Here is a 14049-nt window from a genome sequence, read left to right as displayed (position 1 = left end):
TACAGCACATTATGTACTGGTCTGCACCAGTACATCTTGCAGAATGTTTCACATCAAAGCACAATAACACTCCTCATTCTTTTTCATGGCTATATAGTAAAAGGTAGAATGATAAAATTACTGACATTAATTCCACATGAGTCAACCTAATAACCTTGTGAAACACACTTATATAATCAGTCTCCTATGGATAGACATTGCCTTTTTTTCATACTTGGGTAATACAAATAGCGAATACTGTTGTATATGTTCTTATCTATTTGTAGACAAGGGTCTATTTGTAAGATATATTCCTAGTGAATGGCTGAAGTATTAAGCTAGATAGATCCTGCCAATTGCTTTTATAAATTTAACCAGTTTTATGCTGAGACCAGCAGTACATGAGAATCTAGGCAAAATTCTTAAAAGAGGAAAGGATAGAGACTTCACTCTTGCCTTCTCTTTGCAGGGGATAATTGAAAAAGAAACAGTTATTTGGGCTTAAATTTATATAGTATTTCTTATGTTATATTCTTATGTTGTGATATTGTACTTCTTTTAATATAATTTTATTATAATTATATGTTTAAATGTATGCATATAGTATGTTTTTTTTTTTTTTTTGTGGGACCCTCGCCGGCGGCCAGGGAAATACATTTAGCTTTTTCAAGATAACTATCCAGTAAAAATAGTCTGTCTTTGGTTGTTTTTATATTTTTAATTGTCTAATTATCTCTGTGATACTGAATTTTGATCAGGTTCTGCTCTGGTGCAAATGACAAGAACAATCATCTTAATTTTCTTTGAAGCAAGGCAGAAGATAAGTCAATAAATTAATTAATGGCGGGGTCAGCACCGTTTTTCCTCCTTGACCCTGTATTCATGGCTGAGTGGTCCAAGGCTCTGCGTTAAGGCTTTGGTCTCTCAGGAACATGGGTTCAAATCCCACTACTGCCTTATTTTTTTTTAATTGTGGTTAAAAACACTTAAAATTTACTATCTCAACCATTTTTAAGTGTACAGTTCAATGGTGTTAAATATATTCATATTGTCATGAAGCAGATCGCCAGAACTTTTTCATCCTGTGAATCCAGAACTCTCTACCATTAAACAGCTCCTCCTTTTCCTCTTCTCCCAGTTTCTGGTAACCACAGTTCTACTTTTGTTTCTATGAATTTGACTACTTTAGAGGTCTCATGTCAGTGGAATCATACAGTATTGTCTTTTTGTGACTGGCTTATTTCACTTAGCATAATGTCCTCAAGGTTCATCTATTTTGTAGCATGTGTTAGGATTCCCTCTGTTTGCAAGACTGAGTAATAAATTTTTTTTAAAGATTTATTTATTTATTTATACAAGCGCTGGGTACAGTCAGAAGCACGGGAGGATGAGAGAATTCACCAGAGCCAGAGCGGGGAGCAGAGCAGGCAGAAGGACCGAAGTACACTGCTGAGGGGAGCAGCGGGCGGCAGGAGAGGTCTGCGCGCCATGCGGGACCCTCCTCCGGTGGCCGGGGAGCAGCCGGGGATCGAACTGGCGCTGCAGAGGCTGCGGGCAGCTTCGCAACCCAGCGCTCAACCGCTGCGCCACCGGGAAGGCCCCTGAGTAATAATCTTTTGCATGTATAGACCACATTTTGTTTACCTGTTCATCTCTCAATGGACATTTGATGTCCTTCCACCTTTTGGCTATTGCAACTGGTGCTGCTATGAACACAAGTCTGCAAATGTCTCTTCAAGGACCTGCTTTCGTTTCTTCAGTTATATGTATGCAAAAGTAGTATCGCTGGATTAGGTGGTAGTTATAATTTTAATTTTTTTTGGAACCTCCATTCTGTTTTCCACAGTAGCTGCACTATTTTATAGTCCCACCAATACTGCACAAAGGTTTCAGTTTCACTGCTTCCTTGCCAATATTTGTTCTTTTCTGCTTTAGGTTTTGGGGCTTTATTTTAAAGATTTATTTATTTATGCATACAAGAACTGGGGTACAGGGTAGAGGTGCTGGGTGTGAGAGGATTCACCAGAGACAGAGTGGGGAACAGAACAGGCGGATTGACTGAAATACACTGCTGAGGGGAGCAGCGGGTGAGACAGGAGAGGTCTGCTGTACCATGTGGGTAGCTCCCTGGCCTGCTGGGGATCTAACTCGTGCTGCAGAGGCTGAGGATAGCTTCACAGTGCTATGCTTAACCCCTTGTGCCACCAGGGAGGCCCAATTTTTTGGACTTTTTTGATAGTCGCTGTTCTTAGGGATGTAAGGTGATATTTCATTGTTGTTTTGATTTGCATTTCTCAGATGATTAGTGATATTGATCATCTTTTTGTATGCTTGTTGGCCATGTATATGTCATCTTTGGGGAAGTATCTGTTTATGTTCTTCGCTCATTTTTTAAATTGGGTTATTTGATTTTTTTGTTGTTGTTGAGTTATAGGTGTCCTTTATAAATTCTGCATATTAACACCATCTCAGATATACGACTTGCAAATATTTTATCTTATTCTATAGGTTACCTTTTTACTCTGTTGATTGTATCCTTCGGTGAGCAGAAGTTTTAAAGTTTGAGGGTGTCCCATTTGTCTATGTTTGCCTTTGTTGTCTGTGCTTTTGGTATCATATCCAAGAAATCATTGCCAAGTCCAGTGAATGAAGTTCTTCCCTGTGTTTTCTTCTAGGAGTTTTATAGTTTCAGGCCTTGCATTTAAGTCTTTAATCCATTTTGACTTAATTTTTGTAAGATAAGGGTCCAACTGAGTTCAGCATCATCTTTGATGATAGACTTTAATTAATACTTAGAGATCCCAAAAGACCTTTAAAGTCTTTAAGGCTGTGGAGTGGCCATCCTGGGCCTTCAAGTTCTATCAAAGTCACTTACATTATACTGGACAAACATCTATTGAGCACTTGCTAAGTGCCTTATGGATTTGGGAAGTGAAGAGAGGAAATACAAAGAAGAATAAGACCGGGAACTCTCTGGGGAGATGTGAATGCTTTTATCTTGATAGGAGTTTGGGTTATAAAGGTTATGCATTTCTCAAAACTCAATGAATGTATACGTAAGGTATGTGCTTTTCATTTCATGTAAAAGGTAAAAATGAAACATCGAAGTCTAGTTAATGATATGCACTCTGAAGTGCAGAGAGGGAGTGCTCTATGATGTCTGTAATTTACTTTGAAATGCATTCAAGAAAAGATGTATTAATAGATTAATAGAAAGGCAAACAGGTGATAAGCAAGTTTATTTAAAATACTAATGAATCTGCACCATGTTTGAATTTTTTCATAATAAAATGTTGTGGGGTGGGAAGTGAGATGAGAAGAGAACACCAAGAAGGAGACTGAGCTTAATGTCACACCGCATAGTAATGGCCTCATGTGCCCTACATGGTTTTTTTAAATTTTTTAAAATTTTTTTTTTTTAATAGAGGCATGTTTTATTTATTTATTTGTTTGTTTTGTTTGTTTGTTTATACATGCACTGGGTACAGTCAGAAGCGCAGGAGGGTGAGAGAATTCACCAGAGCCAGAGCGGGGAGCAGAGCAGGCAGAGGGACCGAAGTACACTGCTGAGGGGAGCAGCGAGCGGCAGGAGAGGTCTGAGCGCCATGTGGGACCCTCCTCCGGTGGCCAAGGAGCAGCCGGGGATCGAACCGGCACCGCAGAGGCTGCGGGCAGCTTCGCAACCCAGCGCTCAACCGCTGCGCCACCGGGGAGGCCCCTTACATGGTTTTTTATGAGGGGTGGGAGAGCATAGGGGTAGCACTGTTTAGCAATAAAAGCATTTAGTTTCCTTTGGAGCCTGTTGTAAACCACTGAGTCATTCCAGAAGTTTCTCTGTCACATGGGATCAGAATTTGGTTAAGTCAAGAAATTGTCATAAACAAATGTGGGTTCAATGAAGAAAAACACACTAATTTTTGTTAGCAATTGTTAAGGTTCTCCAGTATAATAGAAAGGAATACATCTTACTTGGTAACTTAGCACACAGTTATATGTATTTAATCCTCATAATAGTACAAATTGTATGTAATCAAAACAAAAGTTTCAAGAAGCTATGCTTTGATGTAATCTGATATTTGGTATTCAATTTCAGGAAATAAACATCAATTTTGATCCACTAATGGTTTAGGAACTGGCAGTCTGAAAATACGGCTCTAACACATAAACCATGGAGCCCGAGAGACTGACATGAGTTGCTTAAGATTAACAATGAACATTCTCATAGAAATTATTACCGTTTCAGACATTCCACAGAGCTTCAAAGCCAAAAGGATCCAGATTTCATTACCTGTGCCCCCATAATTTCTTAGTGGTGTCATCCTGGAAAAGATGTTTGACTTAGACTGTCTCCATTTTGTCATTTGTGAAATGGACATATTGGGGAAAATACACCCTTCCTAGAGTTCTTGAAAAGGATTAAGTGAGATGGTATCTATCAAGTTCTTAGCTAGCACAGTGCCCAACAGAATAGCCTTCAATTAGTGATAAATATTTTTATAACATGAATTCATGTTTAAATTCTATTATGTCTGTGTTTCAAAAAACCCAGAGTGGTCTTTGAAGAATGGTGTCCCTCAGTATCTTTCTTTCTTTCTTCCTATTTGTTTTTATGGGAGTAGCCCACGGGGGTACCCGTCTGTCTGCTGTTGTGCGCAGTGAAACAGTACTCAGCTTTCCAGCAGCTGCTGGTGGCACTGGCAAGAGAGCCATTTGGAAGCATGGGGAATTCTGGCAGGTTGGGTGGTGTTTGTTGTTGGAGACTGTCTTGGCATAATCCTAGGTGAAAGAGGATGCCTGGGGTTTCTGACTGATTCATCTCTTTAGTGTGGAATTCTGGATAAACTGCTTCTGACTTGGGGGTTGCCAGGAAGAGCCCAGAGGGCTTTGTCACAGACCATTGTTCCTTGAAATTCCCTTATTGGGGGATTCTTCTGTACCCTTTCCATCCTCCTTTTTCATCTGAAAAACTTCGGCTGCTGGTGGAAATAATTAGAAGGAAAAATGTTCTGGTGTTTTTGGCACAACTGAAATGTTTCTTCTTCTTTTTTTTTCTTTTTAAGATTTATTATTATTTATTTATACATACAAGCACCCGGGTGTAGGCCAAAGTTGCGGGAGGTGAGAGGATTCACCAGCAACAGATTGGGGAGCAGAATGGGCAGATCTACTGAGATACACTGCTGAGGGGAGCAGTGGGTGAGACAGGAGAGGTCTGCTGTGCCATGTGGGTTAGCACCCTGGCCAGAGATGGAACTCCTGCCACAGTGGCTGGTGATAGCTTGATAATGCTCTGTCTTTAACCCCTGTTCTACCAAGGAGGCCCTGTTTATTCACCTTAATTCAATAGAATCTTAGGATTTTATTGCATGGTGAACCCCTAGAAGATCAATGCAACTCTGCCACTTAATAGGTGAGGGTTTTCAGCAGGGGAGTAACATTTTGGCCTCAGGTCCATCCTCGTTCTCATGTCTTATGTCTGGCTAGAGAGGAGAGGTAGTTTTCTTAGCAAGGCAACTGGTACATTTTAACACCCACCAATGTAAATCAAAAATTACTGATCCAGCAATTTTGCACAATTCCATTAGTGCAAAAACACTAATTCAAAGACATATATGCACTCCTGTATTCATTGCAGCACTATTTACAATGGCCAAGTTACGATAACAGTCAAATTTTGGAAACAATCTAAGTGCCCAAGGACAGACGAGTGGGTTAGGGAGATGTGATATATACATATAGACAAAGGAATACTATGCAGCTATAAAAGAAAAGACGAACTTTTGCCATTTGCAACAACATGGATGGAACTGAAGCAGATTTCTAAGTGAAATAGGAGAAAGACAAATGCCAAGTGATTTCACTTACATGTAGAATATAGAGAAACAAAATAAAGGAACTGACTAAATTAAATTAAAGCAAACCCTAGAAATATGACTCCAGAATTGAGGCTATTAGGGCCTCCTAAGGGCACAAGGGGTTAAGTCTCACCAGCCACTGCAGCACAAGTTCGATATCCGGCCAGGGAGCTAACCCACATGACACAGCAGACCTCTCCTGTCTGCTGCTCCACTCAGTAGTGTATTTCAATAGATCTGCCTGTTCTGCTCCCACCCTTTCTCTCTTTCTGGTGAATCCTCTCACCCCCTACACCTCTGGCCTACACCCCAGTTCTTGTGTGCATAAATAAATAAATCTTTAAAAAAAAAAAAGGATTGAGGCTACCAGAGGAAGAGGGAGAGGAGGTGGGAACAAAGTGGGGTGGGAACAAAGTTCTCTGTGGTAAAGGACTGGTGTTTTGATGTTGGGTGTGGTGTGGTAACATCCATCTGAGGAGGTGTGCACCCATACCCCTAAATCATGTATAGTGTTTTAAACCAATATTGCCTCAATTAAAAAAAATTAAAAACGAGCCAAAAAAGAAAACAATGACTACTGGAATTACTACTGTAGCCACTTTTGAGTACACATCTTATGGATACTATAACTACCAGTTTATTACCTAGGATAGCAACCGATTTAGAAATCTCAGTAGCTTAACACAACACAGATATCTTTGTTGCTCATAAATCTCGTCCATTTGGAGTCAGGGTATGGAAGGTCCTTGCTTTCCCTGCACAGATACTTGGGGACTGGGGCTGCCTGAGCCGCCACCATCTTACAACCATTAGGACCCCATGCCTTCCAGGTTGCCATGACAGAGACAAGAATTTGCACCCACTTTTCTGTGCCTCTGCCCAGAAGTGATAGTCATCGTGCTCACAGCTCATTGGTCTCAACTGGTCTCATGATTTTGCCTAGCTGCAAAAGATCTGGAAATGGAAACATGGGAGAACATATGGAATTTTGATGAGCATTCCCAGGAAGAAGGGCTGCATGGCATTAAGTTTATTAAAACTGCAAGTTCAAAAAAGTGCAGCTTCTTACTCTCTAGAGCTACAAAGTTTCATTGCCCTCCCAGTTTTCTAAGCTTCCATAGATGCCATCATGGCAGCAGCTTTCATTGATCACCTGGTGGGACGGGTAAGCTGCTGCCAATCCAGAGCAATGGGTCCGTGAGCAGAGCAGCATATACTAGGTTGGAGAAATCATGGGGGTACCTGTGATCTAATCAATGGGCTTTGTCCTCCTGGTTACTTGTATGATAAGCTGAGAAATACTCCCCTCTGCCCACAAAGGAGGGAAGCAGTGGATGTTGCTTTATGTGGCAAAAGGGATTTTGCAGATGGTATAAAATTAAGGATCTTGCGATGAGGGGGGTATTCTGACTTAATTTGGGACCCCTAAATGCTATCATATGTAGATTTATCATAGGAAGCAGAGAGAGATTTGACATTGAACAAGAGGAGGCAGTGTACCCCAAAGACAGACATTGGAAGGATGTAGTTTCAAACCAAGGAATGACAACAATGATCAGAAACTGGAAGAGGAAAGGAGTGGATTGCCCCCAGAGCCTTTGAAGGGAGTAGGACTTTGCTAACACTTGACTGTGGGTGGATGACCTTCTGACCTTTGGAACTATGAGCAAATAAGTTTCTGTTGTCTAAGCCGCAGAGTTTGTGGTGATTTTTGACAGCAGCCACAAAAAAACAAATAGATTTCATTGCCCAGTTTCTTGATGTTAGTCATGTAAACCCAAATTGAATGGATTCACTTCTATCAGAAACAGAATGGAGATGGTCAGGGCAAACTCATCGAGGAGCACAACCTTAGCCTCACCTGACAGAATTTGCAATTCTCAGAGATCAGCAGAGGATGCCAGCCAGTTACCAAATACCAAGTCTGTTCACACCATGTCTGGACTTCTTTGTCCCCCTGTCTCAGCTACCTCGATCCATATAATAAAGAACACGAGGTAACAATCAACTGAAAAAAGCCAAATAGCTTCCATATTTACCCACAAAAAGCTCATGGTCTGTGAGCAGCTCTGAACTCATTGCTCCTGTGGTCTTGAATTTCCAGAATTGCAGGTTGAAATACTGGTAATAAACTCACCTTTTTTGCTTAATTCCGTATGCAGAGTTTGGTTTTTGACATTTTTCACCCTTGTAATGAGTGTCCTGAAGAACCGGTGGCTGCAGTAGAGTTGGAGAACTGAGTGGCTGGGAATGGGGTGAGAGTGAAAACCTTCCTTCTATGCTCTCTTTTTTTTAACCTTTTAAATTTGAGCCATGTGGATGTACCACCTGTTTAGAAAATAGCATTAATTTTTATGGCCTTGCAAATGCTATTGTAGAGACATATGGTTGATCTTACTCATTTTCCTGGGTAATTTTCAGTGTGGTTTGTATTCTTTTTTTTTTTTTTAAAGATTTATTTATACAAGAGTGGGGTACAGGCCAGAGGCTCAAGAGGGTGAGAGGATTCACCACAGACAGAGCCAAGAACAGAACAGGCCAACTAAGTGAAATACTCTGCAGAGGGAAGCAGCGGGCCAGACAGGAGAGGTGCTGCACCATGTGTGGGTATCTCCCTGGCTGGCCAGGAATCGAACTGGCACTGCAGAGGTTGTGGACAGCTTCAACGCACTGTGCTCAACCCGCTGTGCCACCAGGGAGGCCCCAGTGTGGTCTGTATTCTATGGCACGCATTTTGAGTAATTCTTTTCAAAAGGTTGTCCCATGGGCCTTAGCATCCCACCTACTCCAGTTTCTTCTCTCCATTCTCATATCCACTTCTGATATTTGGGTTGATCAATAGTGAGAAAGAATTATGCTGAGAAAAAGGATTGATGCAGTAATTATAACTTTTAAATTTTAAAATGTAAATTAATTAAAAATCCCCTCAGAATTTAAAATGTAAATTTTATTTTTTTTTAAAATGTAAATTAATTAAAAATCCCCTCTCTCTCCAAATGAAGGCTTTCTAACCAGTGAACAGAGCTATAATTTCCGCAGCCTTGGGGAGTGTTGGCCGAGGGCCGGGGTAGCCAAGGTCCCCGGCTGTTGGTTCTGCTTCAAGAACACTACACCTTAGTGCCAGTGTACTATGTAAATATTATTATTTTCAGTGTGTGCCATGATGTGGAAAGGTTGGTTAATACTGCTTTAGGTAAAATGTGGCCTTCTATTTTAAAAATTTATGTTGCATTAAGATAGCTGGGTCTTTGGGACAATTCCAGCGATTGTTCTGCTTCAGTGCAGGCGTCCTCTGTCTTCTTTCCACTGTGACACTTGTGAGGAGGGTCGTGACCTGGTGCTCTCCTGCAAAGTCCAGGGTGCTGGCTCAGCTTCAGAGTCTCCCACACAAACCTCCAAGAAGGCAGAATAGCATTTTAGGGAAGGATTTTGAGTTCACTCTTATTTTCCAAGATCTAGTCCTTGAACACTTGGGTTTGTCCACTCTCTGTAGGAAACAGTCCTGATGCACCTCATAATTGACATCACATTTGAGGTCCTCTCTCCTCATGGGATAAGTAACATTTCATACCATGTTGTGCTGAGATTAAGTTCCTTTCAAATCACCCAATAAGAGACACATTTCTTTTTTAAGTATTAGTGACGGCCTCCCCGTGGCGCTGTCTGCAGCCTCTGCAATGCGGGTTCGATTCCCTGCCGGCCGGAGAGAAACCCACCTCTCCTGCCTCGCCCACTGCTCCCCTCAGCAGTGTCTTTGGTCCATATGCCTGTTCTGTTCCCCACTCTGTCTCTGGTGACTCCTCTCACCCTCCTGCGCCTCTGACTGTACCCCAGTTCTTGTATAAATAAATATTTTTAAAAAATAAGAGATTTTACTTTAAAAAATTTGAAAAAAAAAGTATTAGTGACAAGCAAAAAAGAAAAAAGTTCATGGTATTATATGCCGTACATAAATAAGAATTTTATTAATTCAAAATTCATTTGAACTGTAATATTTGTTGTTCTGTGGTGTCCTGGTTGGGTCTGATGGTGTTAGTATGGAAATACTGTCTGTTCTATATGTTTTCTGTAAAAGTGACTGAATTGGTATGTCAGTGTAGTACTATCTGAAGAAATCTAAGAGCTATTAAAATGCTTAAAAATAAAATGATCAATTCTTCCTTTGTTCTCTTGACAGGATAATTGAAGCTATCTGCATAGGTTGGTTCACTGCAGAGTGCATCGTGAGGTTCATCGTCTCCAAAAACAAGTGTGAGTTTGTCAAGAGACCCCTGAACATCATTGATTTACTGGCAATCACGCCGTATTACATCTCCGTGTTAATGACAGTGTTTACAGGCGAGAACTCTCAGCTCCAGAGGGCTGGAGTCACCTTGAGGGTGCTCAGAATGATGAGGATTTTTTGGGTGATTAAGCTTGCCCGTCACTTCATTGGTCTTCAGACACTTGGTTTGACTCTCAAACGATGTTACCGAGAGATGGTTATGTTACTTGTCTTCATTTGTGTTGCCATGGCAATCTTTAGTGCACTTTCTCAGCTTCTTGAACATGGGTTGGACCTGGAAACATCCAACAAGGACTTCGCCAGCATCCCTGCTGCCTGCTGGTGGGTGATTATCTCTATGACTACAGTCGGCTATGGAGATATGTATCCGATCACAGTGCCTGGAAGAATTCTTGGAGGAGTTTGTGTTGTCAGTGGAATTGTTCTGTTGGCATTACCTATCACTTTTATCTACCATAGCTTTGTGCAGTGTTATCATGAGCTCAAGTTTAGATCAGCCAGATATAGTAGGAGCCTCTCCACTGAGTTCCTAAATTAATGCAATGCAAATCAATTCTTGCATACACTCTCATGGAAAGAGTTGATGCTACTTCATATTCATGCATTTCCTGCTTGGTGAGCAATGCAGTGGTACTGTCATCATCTTGGTAGAGTAAAAATTATCCTTCCCAGCTGAAGGGATAAACCAATTTACTTATTATGGAGTAAATAGGATTGAGACTGCAGAGGAAAAAAGTAATGACAGAGCAAACTTTAGGTCTTATTTTATTTAGACTTGTCTCCTCCTTGCCTTGATCCATCACACTTTTTTGTGTTTGTTTTAAAGTATATTATTTGAACATTTTAAAACTGAAAGCCACTATTTTCCAAATGTTTTTCTATCTTATGAATTCAGAAGAAGCTTGGAAGTTACAGTGTTGTTTTTTTTGTCAGAGAGTAACATTTTCATCTCTAAATGTTTTATAATCTTGCATATCAATGTCAGAAGTATCCTGGAAACATATGTCACATGCAGGAACTGTTTAACAAATACTTAAAAAATTTGGCGAAATTTTAAACTGCATAATGGAGCTATGTACACACAGGAATAGTACTTGAAAAACTTTTGCAGCATATTTCTCAATTCTCTGATTTACTTTTGCTCCTATTCATCTTATCCTACAGCTTCATAAAGCTTGAGTTTGTTCTTCCTTTTTCATTTTGGATTTCTTTTATATTTTTATTGAAATGACTTAAATGTATATTTCAGAATGGAGAGAACTTGTCTCACTTGTTCACATTTTATCGGCGTTCATTTTCTTTGAGTTCATTGCTGTTACTAGGTAATAATTGTCCCAACATTCTGATGTCCAAACAAGAATTCCAACATAAAAATGATAATAGAAATAGTTTGATATTACAATCCATATTTATCTTCTTCTTCTCCTATTTCCCCCCAAAACACAATGGGTTTAACACAAGATCAAAGGATATTCATGTAGCCTTTTGATACTAAAGTCTTATTTAGATGTGGTCACTGGATTTTCTCAAAAAAAAAAAAAAAAGAATATTTCCTTACTCTTAGTTTCTGTATAGCTAAGACAATGTTAAGCTAGCTAAAAGCAATGAATACATAAGATTTGATCTGATCATTATCATTGTGAATTATAGCCACACTAACACTTGTAACAATATTGAATAATATACCACATTAATCTGGCTAGATTATTAGGACTAGATAATGTAAAACTGATGATTGTTTAGTGCTGAATTTTAGCAATGTGAATTAGGATTTTGCTTTATTAACCAGTTGCTATAAAGAAGTCAGTATGTGAACACAGAAAATTAAAATAACAAGTTCATGAATAATTTAATGCTGTACATTGTAATTCAGTTGCAGTGGAGAGGGCATAGGGCCTGGGTATACCTGTCAAAGGAAAGGTTACCCAAAGTGTTCAGTAAAGGAATATTAGTCATCATCTAGCTCAAATCTTTACTAGAACAGGTAGAAAGCCAGAGCAAGGGAGGATATGATTATGAAGGAGTCAGGACTAAAATGTGTTTCTCTAGAAACCTAGCCCAGTATCTTATTCTTAACACATTTCTGGGTTTTGAGAAAAGCCTTGAGAGGCCACAATTCTTTGCCGTTGCAATTGTTGAGGTAATAAAAGCAAAATTGTTCCTTTTCCCTAATTCCCTTCTCTGAGTTTGTGATATTTTGGCTATTCAGAATCTCACCCATCTTCCCTGCTTCTGCAGGCTGATATGCTACTTATTATATACACAAAATAAATTATGTTATTTATTCTATGTTTATTGTATCTTGGTCTATTTGAAATAAATGGCGTGGATTTTTTTTTTCTTGCCTATATGGATGAAGACTTTGTGCTTAATGCAAATAATATGCAGATGATAGCATTCCCATATCACTAATAAAAACATAACCATCAATTTTGCTGGCACTGGGAACTCTTCATGGGAATATGCCTTACCTCCCCAAGTATATCATATCTTGAGGGCTTTTGCACACACCTTCATATCCCCCGTGTCTATGAAAGACTTGGATACAAACTATTAACTTTTTTTTTTAATTGATCACTTTTAATTTTTTTTTTCTTTAAGATTTATTTATTTATCTATACAAGCACTGGGTACAGTCAGAAGCGCAGGAGGGTGAGAGAATTCACCAGAGCCAGAGCGGGGAACAGAACAGGCAGAAGGACCGAAGTACACTGCTGAGGGGAGCAGCGGGCAGCAGGAGAGGTCTGTGCACCATGTGGGACCCTCAAACCAGCGCTGCAGGCAGCCGGGGATTGAACCGGCGCTGCAAAGACTGCAGGCAGCTTTACAGCCCAACGCTCAACCACTGAGCCACCAGTGGAGGCCCACTATTAACTATTTTTGGGGAGAGAAACTTCTGTGTGAAGAGACAAGGAGAAACATACACCTGCGCATATATATATATATATATATATATATACATACATACACATACACATACACACACATGTATAAGCATATACCTATATATACATGTATAGCCATGTTGGAACACACAGACTTTAAGGGTGCCCTTAAGTAACAAAGAAATTTCTTTTCGGTGATGGCAGGCTTTGTATAGCCAATATTTTCCAGAAGCAGTTTATTTTTCCTCTTTTCTGTAGAAATAAAAAAATAAACCCCCCAGAACTCCTAGCTCTGTTTCACTATTAAACTTGCATAACTCCAAACATAACATACAGCTTCACAAGGTATTTCCAGAGCACTCTGACCTCCCATGCACTTAGGTATGCAACATAAAATCCAATCTGACGTGGTATGACTATTTCATAGGGTCATAGGAAATTAGAACTGAAGAACCCTGGAGAACTTCAGGTTTACCTTGTCTCCTCCCTGTGCCGCTTTATACAATCTGAATGTTAACAGCTCGCGAACTATGCTCCCAGCAGACTGTGATTAAGGCATTGTCATCCATAAATTTGCCTGGGACTGTCTCAGTTTTAGTACTGAAAATCTACCATGCTGGACCTTGAGACTCTCAGTCTTAGGTAACTGGAACAGGTGATCATAGTATTATCAAATCAGGCTCAAGGTACCTAGTGTCCAGACTTTTGATTTGGAGAGACTACTTTATTTTTTATTTTGTAGTATCAGCAGGTGAGGAGTTTCTCTTAAAATTATTTTCTTTGGGGCTTTGAAGTCCTTTTTTATAGGTCAAATAAAACTTAATGTTGTATTTAGATGCTCTAGATATCAGGAAGGAGAACTTGGGATCAGTGTATAAGAAATTCAGATTTTCAATAGTTTTAAATTGCAAATCCTCATAGTTGTGCACCTGCTTACTATATAAAATAAGTGCTGTTATGTCACAGTTATTGCATTACTTGGAAGGGACAGAAGGTTGAGAAATGGCATCACTAAATAGGAAGTTGATGGCTGAAGCGTTAAAGG

General features: G+C 39.8%; 1 protein-coding gene across 2 annotated transcripts in view; it reads left to right on the top strand.

The window, feature by feature from the left end:
* KCNG3 (potassium voltage-gated channel modifier subfamily G member 3) overlaps nt 1-10657 on the top strand; it is a gene marked incomplete at both ends in the record, with an annotated part of 39954 nt that extends 29297 nt beyond the window's left edge. For both annotated transcript variants that reach the window (XM_084235332.1, XM_084235331.1), the window contains one exon: nt 10012-10657. In XM_084235332.1, the coding sequence (XP_084091458.1) occupies nt 10012-10657 (646 nt within the window). The remainder of the gene's footprint in view (nt 1-10011) is intronic.
* Between the last annotated feature and the right edge of the window lie 3392 nt (nt 10658-14049).

Source organism: Talpa europaea, assembly GCF_964194135.1.
Source record: "Talpa europaea genome assembly, chromosome: 6".
Lineage (NCBI taxonomy): Eukaryota > Metazoa > Chordata > Mammalia > Eulipotyphla > Talpidae > Talpa > Talpa europaea.
This window is presented reverse-complemented; position numbering and strand designations above follow the sequence as displayed.